The sequence below is a fragment of the Triticum dicoccoides genome, chromosome 3A, assembly GCF_002162155.2.
Source record: "Triticum dicoccoides isolate Atlit2015 ecotype Zavitan chromosome 3A, WEW_v2.0, whole genome shotgun sequence".
NCBI classification, from domain to species: Eukaryota; Viridiplantae; Streptophyta; class Magnoliopsida; order Poales; family Poaceae; genus Triticum; species Triticum dicoccoides.
This window is the reverse complement of record NC_041384.1, coordinates 669,802,340-669,813,008: the sequence shown is the minus strand read 5'-3', so window position 1 is coordinate 669,813,008 and position 10,669 is coordinate 669,802,340. Positions and strand designations below refer to the sequence as shown.

Below are 10,669 nucleotides of genomic sequence, written 5' to 3'. Positions count from 1 at the left end.
CTGTTTCCTCTGCTTATAAAGAGGGACGGGGCGGACGTTTCGCCCTTTCGAATAAAGAACCACCCACGATCTCTCCCACGACGCCGCATTCAACGCGTGCCGTTAGGGGAGAGCGCGGTGGATACGGAGCGAGATTCGGCGTGGCCCAGCCGCGTGTGCCCGTGCCCTGTCTTGGGCCTGGCCCAACAGCGCTCGGCACCGTGTCTGGCCCAGGCCCGGGGGCTCCTGTCGGTGTACTAGAATAGGGGTACCCTAGTACCCCGAACTTGTGCACGGGCAGTTGCAGCACCCCGCGGCAAGGCTTGCCGGACGAACGCCAAGATCCTCCGTGGTTCCCTTGGAGCCATTCAAGAACAAAGTATTTAAGCTCAGGAGACAAGGCCCCGGCAAGAGGAGCTTGCCGGGAAGGCCAACCAAGGCACTCCAAGGAACTTGCCGCTACGCGCCACGCGCTCCGGCAAGGCAACAAGGCCCCGGCAAGAGGAGCTTGCCGAGAAGACCAACCAAGGTACCTCGAGGCCCGGTGAGCGACAAGCTTCCGGACCCGACAAGATAACAGCAGCGGCAAGGCGCTTGCCGCGGCAGGCGGCCACTCTGTGCCCACGCTCCAGCGCATCCACCAACGTGTCGCTCTGGGGGCCTCTCCAGGCGCGCGTGGCGGGAGGCTGTGCAGCCAGCGGTGCGCAGTGGCATGCAAAGCTGACAAGATCGCCATCGTGGCGAACGGTGGCGCCCCTAACGGTCCTTTTCTACACTGTTTGGGTGACTCAGACGGGCATTTAATGCCCTTGTCCCCTGCCGTCAGGGTTAGGTAGAGTGCACTGTACAAGTAACTGTGCCAACCACCTCACTTTTTACATTTGTACCCTTCTCTGCGTTGCCACCTGTCGGTGACCCATTTAGCGTATAAAAGGAGGCCCATGCGCAACGTAGGGGGGGTTGGACTGGTTCGGAACCCAGAAAAATACTACGCTCTCTCTCTGGAGCAAGAACACAAGATAATCAAACAAGCAGCAGTAGGAGTGTTGTCTCTCCGGAGAGCTCCGAAGCTGGGTAAACTGCTCGTGTGCTTCGCCTCGATCTGCTCTTCGTGTGATCTCCGCCCCCCGCCGAACCGAAAGGGGCCCGGTCCGCCGGCCCCATAGATGTTCGTGGATCAGTTTCCCCGACAACGAAGCTGTACTAATGTTGCAGCAATTAATATGGACAGGAGGAAGTAACAATTTTTTAATAACAATCTTCATATATTTTTTGAAAGATTATATGTTACTTAAAATAAGGACAAAAAACAAGAAAATAAGAAATACTTCCTCTGTTCATTTTTATATGACGTTTTAGACAGTTGAGACAGTGCCCAAAACAGTTCAAAGCTAGCTGTCCAAAACGTCTTATAATAATGAACGGAGGGAGTAGAAGATAATGAAAAGAGAAGAAATAGAAAGACGTGAAAGAGAGAACAAAAAAAAAGGAAAAAAGGATTTCAAAAGCGTGAAAGCGTCAAGGCGTTCGTCCATGCCTCACCGCACGACTGGCTCCGGGGCATGTGATCTACCGTGCGGTGGATCAGACATTCTCCCGCCGTACCCAGCACACACCAGTCACCACCACCACACTCCCGCGCGAGTGCAACCATCGTCTCGTCACACGATGCGATTGATAACACGAGCATTCTGACTCGACTTAAATCATGCCCACCCGACCCCATCACCTAACTAGAGGCGGTCCTCGCTTCGAACTTTCGTACTCCTACTGCAACGTTGACAGGACAGTATCACCACCCGCAAAAAAAAAACACAGACAGGACAGGACAGTATCACACGCCCTATTTCAATAGCTCAAACGCAAATGCAAATGCAGCACAAAACATCTCTCAAAAAAAATGCAGCACAAAACACGCGCCGAGAACGTTCCTTCCCACAAGGTAAGCAGCGCTCCGTGCTCCGACCCACCAAGTAGCAGTAGTACTGCACGACTTGTCCCAACCGAAAGAAAGGACCGCACGACTAAAAAACGGTGACCATACGTGCAGGGATCCAAGTCGCGTGCTCACGGGTCCAAACAGGGCCGGTGTGGAGGGCTACAGGAGGCCTCGAGTCGTGCGGGGCCTCGACACACAGGGCCCGCCCTGGTGTGTCTGTCATGTCAATAACAGGTCCCGCACCTCAAATCCTCCTCAAACGGTTCGCGTGGATCGTTTCGGTCACTAATCGATCACGTTTTTTGGACTAAGACGGACGCTCCAAACGGGCCTCGAAAGACCAAGCTGATCGGCACCCCTCATATCCAAATCAAATATAAGATGAATATAGGGACATCCGGACACGTCTTTCACGCCGGACTAACGAAGCGATATTGGCTAGAAACGCCCTCAAACCCAAAGGTCTGGAGCTTGTCTCCTCTGTTGGACCAGAGGCGTCGTGTGGCGCAACTCTGGCGGGCCGCGTAATGCTTTGCCTGACTATTTAAGTTGTCCGACGGCATCGAAATCCTACCATCCATCCACATTTTTCTTTTCCTGTCCGTCGCCCTGTCACTTTTCACTCCACCCGTCCGCCTAGTAGCCTTGCCCTCACGCCGCTGGGTGAGGAGCGAGCCATTGTCTGATGCGCGAGCGCTGGCTCAAGCTCCTTGAGCAAATCTGGGCTAGGCGTGAAGCTCGGATCGCCGCGGTGCTACCTCCGGATGCAATGGATCCAAAGGAGGAGGAGTTTGAGGAGGAGGGGATGAGCCGGAGGAGGTGGATGTTGGGGACGCTGGCCACAGGGATCTGCAGACGGAGCAGCAGACCATCCTCGATTCCCTCCGGTCGAGTCGGCTGCGGAGGCAAGACGCCGTCGTCGGCAGGAGATGAAGGCGCAGCAGGCCGCGGAGGAGGCGAAGATGCTCACCTGCATCGATGAGGTAGAGGAGGAGGAGGATGAGCCCTCCTACCCGCTAGTCCAGCCGGCGCCCGGCACCATCGTCGTGGACATCTCCGACGATGAACAGTTGCTAGGTTAGTATGTAGATGTAGTGCGTAGACTTTCTTTTACATGCTTTGTATGGATTTAGAGGATAAAGTATAAGTGAGGCGGATGCAAAATGATAAATTTAAGATTTAACCGGTCACTGACCGTGTACATGCCCGGTCGCATCCGCGGGCGTTTAAGACGCAAGATTTGCAAACTGCGGCCGTAGACGGTCTAAGAGGCGTTCAATGCATACTCCACCACGGCACGCACGGCCTTGAGAGCTCAAAACACGGCGCAGCACAAAACACGGCCGTGGTACATTCCATCGCACAAGTTTGGCACCGCCCCGTGCTCCGACCCAGCAAGTACCGCACGACTAACTAAGCCGTGCGTGACACACACGCGCGCGCGCGCGCGCATGGGACCGCACCGTACGTGCAGGTGCAGGGAACCAAGTCACGGCCACGGTGCCTCTCCATCAATTTCGGGAGAGACCACCGGTACTTACCCGCATGCCCGTCCGCCCACAGGAGGCCTCGAGCCGTGCCGCGACCGATCGCACGGGACGGGCCGGCGGGATCGCGATCTCGTACCCACCCACAGTCGGCACGGGACGGGCCGGAGACACGTGCGTGCGGGCGTGCACGGCGGCTGCTGGTGCCAGACCGAACCGCCCGCCCGGCCGGGACGGTGGCGGTGCGTGCGTGACGGAATCACATCTGTCCTTTCTCCGCGCCTCGGTATCATCGACCAGCACGAGTACGACCCCCTGGCTGGCCTTGGGATCACGTGGAGACGCCAGTGGTTTCCACGCCCAGACAGAGGCGCGCCCCAGCATATGCTCTCCGGTGGTTCCACCTGTGCCGCGCTCGCCCGACGGCCGCACACTTGTCGCCCGGCCCCCGGCGGCGCGCCGGACGTGTGGCGCCAGCCTCCGTCTTACGTCCGACGTAGCCACGTGAGCAGCCTCGTCGCCGGCGTCACCGCTCGTACTCTACAGTCTCTACTGTACCATGGCCCTGGGAGAGTGCGTGCGGCGGGGGAGGCCGGTGGTGTGTGGAATTCCAGTTGTGCCCATGCAAGAATTTTTTTTTTTTGCCCATGCAAGTTACTACAATAAAGAAGGAACTGTAAAATATTAGGACTAGAAAAGAAAAACATACGTTGCCTCCAACGCTGGGATATTCTTACCCACTTCGTCCCCGCAGCACAACGTTGCCCACAGTTTCAGTTAAACCCACCGTGGTATACCAGTGCCAGCATGTTTATGCACCGCTCGCTGGCCGCGTGTCGCCGTCGGGACGCAACCGTGTGATCTTCTGGATTTAATGACAGGTTATTTTTAGGGGACGCAATGAAGGATGGTGAATTGCACACATGATCTCTTTTTTTCCCTGTGTGTTATTCCAGTCCCATCCCCACCTACAGTGTCCTTTTTATGTTGTTTTTTTTGCTCGGATTTCTTTCCAGACATTATGGTTATTTGCGATTTTGGTTTGATTTGCAAATGGGAAAGGGCATGGTACAGTTCTCCGCATGAGGATTGACTTGGGAGGGCGCGCCAGACACGAACGAGGAGGTGTTGGAGGATGGTTGGGGCGGCGGAGGCTCGGCGGTCGAGGCGACTAAGGGCCTGTTTGGTTTACGCCTCCAACTTACCCTATCAAAATATTGGTCATGCCAAATTCCTTATGTGTTGTTTGGTTTGTTGCCAAATATTCGGCTGCCAACAAAGTCCATTGTTGCTTCCTTCACAGATTCTCGCCAAATCTTTGGCCAACCCTGGGCGTTGGAATCCCACTCCAAATAATTGGCAAGCCAATATTGGCAGGGCAGCTATAGGCAAGAACCAAACATACCCTAAGGCAAAATGGGACGGGTGGTCAGCCAACGCGCCCACGGTGCCGTCGCGAGTGGCGTTGGCCGACGGTTAGGGTGGTGGCCACGAACTAACCGACAACGTCGGCGATAGGGGAATGGACCGAAGCGATTTTTTTGTTCTCAAGGCAACTAACTAACATACGAAATCAAATTTGAAAGTTGGCTGCACCGATCAATCTACTTAGAATTACGTTTTGAAGATGCCATCCTATACAGCTAAAATTGTCATGGGATCGTTAGCAAATACCATCCTACCCCGCGAACGTTCGTCAGCCATTGAAGTCCTAGAAGTAGCTAGCATTATTTAGTTAACCTACCAATAACAATACACATAAAAAAATAAGACCGAGCATTGAAGGAAAGAAAGTGAGATCGCTTTTGGTGAAAAGGCGAAGATGACTTGTCCTCCACTTCAAGAAAAAGGAGATCCAGACTCCACCCCGGCGTGGCGAAAAAGAACCATCTGGCCTAGCCCAGCTGCCCCGGTGCCGACCAAGTGTGAGAAAATTGCAGACGAGCGAGGCCAAATCAGTAGTATTTTTTAATTTATTTCCGAGTTGAAGCGAGGCCAAATCGGTAAAAACGTGACGACCGGAGCAGCGAGCGAGGAATAAATGAGCGGCCGGGTGGCGGCCCAGCAGCACGCACCCGTGGCTCCTGTCGACCGCGGTCCAGCCCTCGCTCCCACACTGACACCGCCGCGCCGCGGGGCGAGAAAACCTGAGGCTGGGATCGCGCGAGGCGAGGCCAGCCCACACCCCCGCATCGGCATCTCTCCTCGTCACCACTCGCAACCCAATCCACCCGCTCCTCGGCGCCGGCCGCGTACCACGGCCACGGCGGCGCTCGGCTCCCCCCCGGCCATGGCCTCCAGGATGGCGCTCCGCCCCCACGGCGTCACGCCCCCCCTCGCCGGCCGCGGCGCCCGCAGGAGCGCCAGCGTCAGGGTCCTCGCCGTCGCCTCCTCCGCCTCCGCTAAGTAAGCCGCCCCTCTCTCCCCACCAGTTCGCGGCGAGTTCTACCCCCGTCCTCTCTCCTCCGTGGATAGATAGATTGGATGGATGGATCGTCAGCCCGAGGCGCCGCCAGTTTGTTCCGGATTGGCGGCGATGCGCGCCGTCCAGATATGAACAACTTTCCCGTTATGTGAATTCAGCCATTTTCTTCGTTCTGGGTCGTCAGATTCGACTTCCCCGCCCCGGCGGCGCCGCCGCCAGCCATCCGCACATGGCCGCCGCCGTCCCTCTCATCCTCCTCCTCAGATCAGGCGCAAACACAACAGTAGTGGAAGCAGAACCGCTGCCATTTAATTTTCTGCGAGCGCAGGCCACCAGTTTCCCTGTGCGGATCGACCCCAGCCCCGAGCCCCCTGCTCCCATGGTTCGTTTTGCCTTCCCACCCCACCGCACCCGAACTGCAGATCGCCAGTCAGTGCGTTCCACATTAAACTCCGCTGGGGCCTTCATGTTGCGTGCCGCGAGCGTTACTGTTGCATCCCATCCCATCCCAGAATGGCTCCGGGCGCGGTACCACTCCCACGCAGTCGTCTCCATTAACTGCCTTCTGTTTCAGTACTGGCCGGCCGGTGGCCGTGTCCGTGGGAGCCGGTGGTTCAGGTCGGTTTCATTCGGCTCAACGGCCTGCAATCATCGCTCACTCATTCACCATCAAGCACTCCACTTCGTTATAGTACGTCGGAGACCGAGGTGAACTATCACTGTCGGCCTGATTCGGCAGCCCTGCTGTGGTCCATGCCATGTTCTCGGTACCGGCGGGATTTAATTTTCGCAGTTGCTTGCTGTCCTAGGTTGTTGCTGCTGTTTTTATGACGGCCCTGTGCTGTTCATCTGCTCGCTTGACGGTTTCCTCGAGTTATTAAATGCATGATGACATCTGAAAGAGTATGGGTTTAGGAGGAGGATGACATCTCTGATGGAGGATGGGTTTAGGAGGACGACATCTGAAGGAGCATGGGTTTAGGAGCATGACACCTGATGGGGGATGGGTTTAGGAGGACGACACCTGAAGGAGGATGGGTCCGATTGACTGACTGACTGTGTCATGCCGTAGGTGCTTTGACATCCATTGTTCCATACTGGCCTATGTTTCTTAGAAATTAAATGAGTCGAGATTTTCATGCCGAAAGTTTGAAAATGATGAGGTTTCTCGCAGAACATGGATACTCTGCTGTCTGAACTTCACCTAAGTAGGTTTTGTACTACTTGATTCTGTAACAGAGAACCTGGTTTGCACCCAAGAGTATTTTTTCTGAGTTAGATCTGGCAATGAGGTTAGAGTAGCAGAGTGAGTCTGACAGCTTGCTAGTGGTAGTTGTCTTTCTGTTTCTCAGACTATCTTAGTTCTTCCATCCAGGATTCGTTCACAGTGACAGTGATATGCAGAACTTGGGACTTACATAGATATGAACGAAATACTAGCCTAATAAGGCTGATGCAATCCTTGCATTAATAAGTTCATTATAGGGGTCACAGTCACATCGTGGTTGGCATGGGATACAGCATGGGCCTGTAGGTCAATGACATCAGCTACTAACCTAACCACCTGTGTGCATTTATGGACGTATACTAGCATCTCCAATTCATGATATCTGAATGTAACATCATTACCAAACAGTACCAGATACAGTTGCACTAGTCCCTTGTATCTTGTATGTAACTCATACAGTCCATATCAGTATTTATACTACCTTGTTTCCTGGTCGGCGTGGTGATATCATATCTCATGTAATCTTTGGCGGCATGGGTTCAGATTTAACCAAATCTACTGTACAATCTGGTTTCATGCATACTCTGCTTATGATGTCGAAGTAAAAAATTGCAGGCATGCCTAAGTTAATTTGAAAAACTGAAGAAAGATAAGGTGACCTGGTGGATTATCTTTCTGAACCCATATAAATTTATGAAATACCTTTTTCTTATAAGTCATATGTTCTGAGTATAGACCTTGTTACACTCCTATATACACTACAAAAATGTTACTCCAGGCGTTAAGAGTGGCAACTCCATCGCTTCTGGGCTTCAGTTTTGATGTCATGACCTTTTTGTTTTTGCCCTTTCATATGCTCCAGCAATTCTGTTTTTCCATGTTATATGTGCTATTCATTCATTGCAAATCGAACAAGACAAAAGTTTGGTTATTAATTTTCTAGGGCAGTTAAATAGTGATTCCGTGCTTGGGACACATATGAATCACATGGGTGTCTGCATTTTTTTGCTGTATCATTCATTGCATACTGTAGCAATGCATGTGTTTGTTTTGCATGATATAGGTAAATAACTAGTTTAAATCTCTGGAGTACACGACTAGTAGCAACCTGAGTAAAAATAAAATAAAATAACCTGGCATGTTAAACCACATCAACATATGTCTTCTCCCACAAGTGCCAAATGCCTAAAGCAGGTGATGGAGTTGTCATCACATACATGGGTATTGCTGAATGTTGTTTTATTTTATATTCCAGGATTGAGAGCAAGAAGACGTTTGCTCCTCCAAAGGAGGTTCATGTCCAGGTTACACATTCGATGCCACCTCAGAAGATGGAAATATTTCAGTCTCTTGATGGTTGGGCTAGAGATAATCTGTTGCTGCATCTTAAGCCAGTTGAGAAGTGTTGGCAGCCACAGGATTTCCTCCCTGATCCAGCATCTGATGGATTTCACGATGAAGTTAAGGAACTCAGAGAACGTGCCAAGGAAATTCCTGATGATTATCTTGTTTGTTTGGTTGGAGACATGATTACAGAGGAAGCCCTTCCTACATACCAGACTATGCTTAACACCCTCGATGGTGTCCGAGATGAAACAGGTGCAAGCCCCACTGCTTGGGCCGTTTGGACGAGGGCATGGACTGCTGAGGAGAATAGGCATGGTGACCTCCTAAACAAGTATCTATACCTCACTGGGAGAGTGGACATGAGGCAAATTGAGAAGACAATTCAGTATCTTATTGGCTCTGGAATGGTAAGTTGGTAACAGCTTTGTTCAACCATTTTATTGGCCATATTACTGCCTATCTTTCTTAACCACATTTTTTTTGCTTGCTCATGCCTCTTCCATACTCATGTTTAGCTAGTTGGCATGTACGTACTAAACATGTTGCTTTCATGAAATTCTTTTGAGAGCACCTCTAAGACAGTAAATCATACTATGAAAAACTGTGATATCTTCCAGTGGATTCTCTCTACCTTGAACTGTTTTTGTTCATGGAAATCGTTAACTGGTAGCTGCTCGGTTGGCTGGTGAGTAGGGGATTAATCGACTAATCGGCAAGTTAATCGGCCATTTAATCAATTAATCGGACGATTTTTGAGTTTATCGGCTACTCGGTGACCCTACGAGTAGGGATTAATCGGCAACTTAACTGGTTAATCGGATGAATTCTTGAACAGGGGCTATTTCACAGAGAAGTACGTAAAACTGACATATACTTCTTTGTTGTTCTGTTTTCAGGACCCTAGGACAGAGAACAACCCATATCTTGGCTTCATCTACACCTCCTTCCAAGAGCGCGCGACCTTCATCTCACATGGAAACACCGCTCGCCATGCCAAGGACTTCGGTGACCTGAAGCTCGCGCAGATCTGCGGCATCATCGCCTCAGATGAGAAGCGGCATGAGACTGCATACACCAAGATCGTCGAGAAGCTGTTTGAGATTGATCCCGATGGCACCGTGCTTGCTCTGGCCGACATGATGAGGAAGAAGATCGCGATGCCTGCCCACCTGATGTTCGATGGGCAGGACGAGAAGCTGTTCGACCATTTCTCCATGGTGGCGCAGAGGCTCGGCGTGTACACCGCCAGGGACTACGCCGACATCCTCGAGTTCCTCGTTGGCAGGTGGAAGGTCCCGGAACTGACCGGCCTCTCTGGTGAGGGACACAAGGCCCAGGACTACCTCTGCACCCTCGCTGGCAGGATCCGGAAGCTGGACGAGAGGGCCCAGTCGAGGGCCAAGCAAGCCGGCAAGATGCCCTTCAGCTGGGTGTATGGCAGGGAGGTGCAGATGTGAGCACGAAGCGCCTCCATCACGGCGTTCCAAGCTTCCCGCGTACCTACCTGTCGTTCATGCATGTGGAGAGTCTGTCTTTGATATAACGAGGTTCGGACTCGCCTCGTTACATAGTTCTTCAGTTCAGGTTCGTCGTTGCCGTTCCTTGTAGCGATAGGGAGATGTCGTCTGTCCGCGTGTGTGTTGTTAGTTTTGTGTACAACTTATGCTGGCTGTGTGGAGTGTGGACTGAACATGAACTGAAGCATGCAGCGTGCTGTTTGTGTTGTTCAGATCCCTTAAGTTTTGTGACCAATAACGCTTGTCATCTGCCGTGTTAGATGATAATAATGCGGAGCTCCAACTGAAGATCACTCACTAGTAGAGGGGCACATCTTTCAGATATAATGGATGTATTGTGCTCCTCCGTCCCATAATATAAGGATCCTTATATTATAGGACGGAGGGAGTAGCTGTCTGTCTGTCTGTCTATCTGAGACAGCATACGATTCAGCCGGTGGTGTTTCCGTATCTCTGCATAAATCAGTGGTTGCTATCCATCATGATGTGATTGATTGCTACGTGTGGGATGTGGCCAAACGCGTGCCATCGTTGGTGCATTTCAAAAGAAAAATGTTAGCGTAGGCACAAAATATGCCTGGTATAGACGGGTTAATATACGAAATGCTTGATATAGACGTAAATCATATACGTATTTCTCAGGAGCTCGTGCAGATGCGTGTTCGCTTGGTCAAGTAGCCAGCCGTACCCGTTGTACAAGTTGAGGAGAGATCTACCAACAACTTGCCGGTGACCACTCGGCCTTGC

The 10,669-nt window shown here is 52.0% G+C and overlaps 1 protein-coding gene across 1 annotated transcript; it reads left to right on the top strand.

Moving 5' to 3' along the window:
- The first annotated feature begins 5,483 nt into the window (after window positions 1-5,483).
- Window positions 5,484-10,222, top strand: LOC119270093 (stearoyl-[acyl-carrier-protein] 9-desaturase 2, chloroplastic-like). The gene is made up of 3 exons (XM_037552063.1): window positions 5,484-5,811; window positions 8,314-8,812; window positions 9,302-10,222. Exons 1-3 carry the CDS (start codon window positions 5,696-5,698, stop codon window positions 9,860-9,862), a joined length of 1,176 nt encoding a protein of 391 aa, XP_037407960.1. The 5' UTR covers window positions 5,484-5,695; the 3' UTR covers window positions 9,863-10,222.
- The last annotated feature ends 447 nt before the right edge of the window (window positions 10,223-10,669 follow it).

What these genes read in the sequence shown, in the direction of transcription:
- LOC119270093 (XM_037552063.1), top strand. Translation starts at nt 5,696, where the DNA reads ATGGCCTCCAGGATGGCGCTCCGCCCCCACGGCGTCACGCCCCCCCTC. An exon ending in GCCTCCTCCGCCTCCGCTAA is followed by an intron (nt 5,812 to 8,313) that starts GTAAGCCGCCCC and finishes TTTATATTCCAG; the next exon opens with GATTGAGAGCAAGAAGACGT. An exon ending in ATCTTATTGGCTCTGGAATG is followed by an intron (nt 8,813 to 9,301) that starts GTAAGTTGGTAA and finishes TTCTGTTTTCAG; the next exon opens with GACCCTAGGACAGAGAACAA.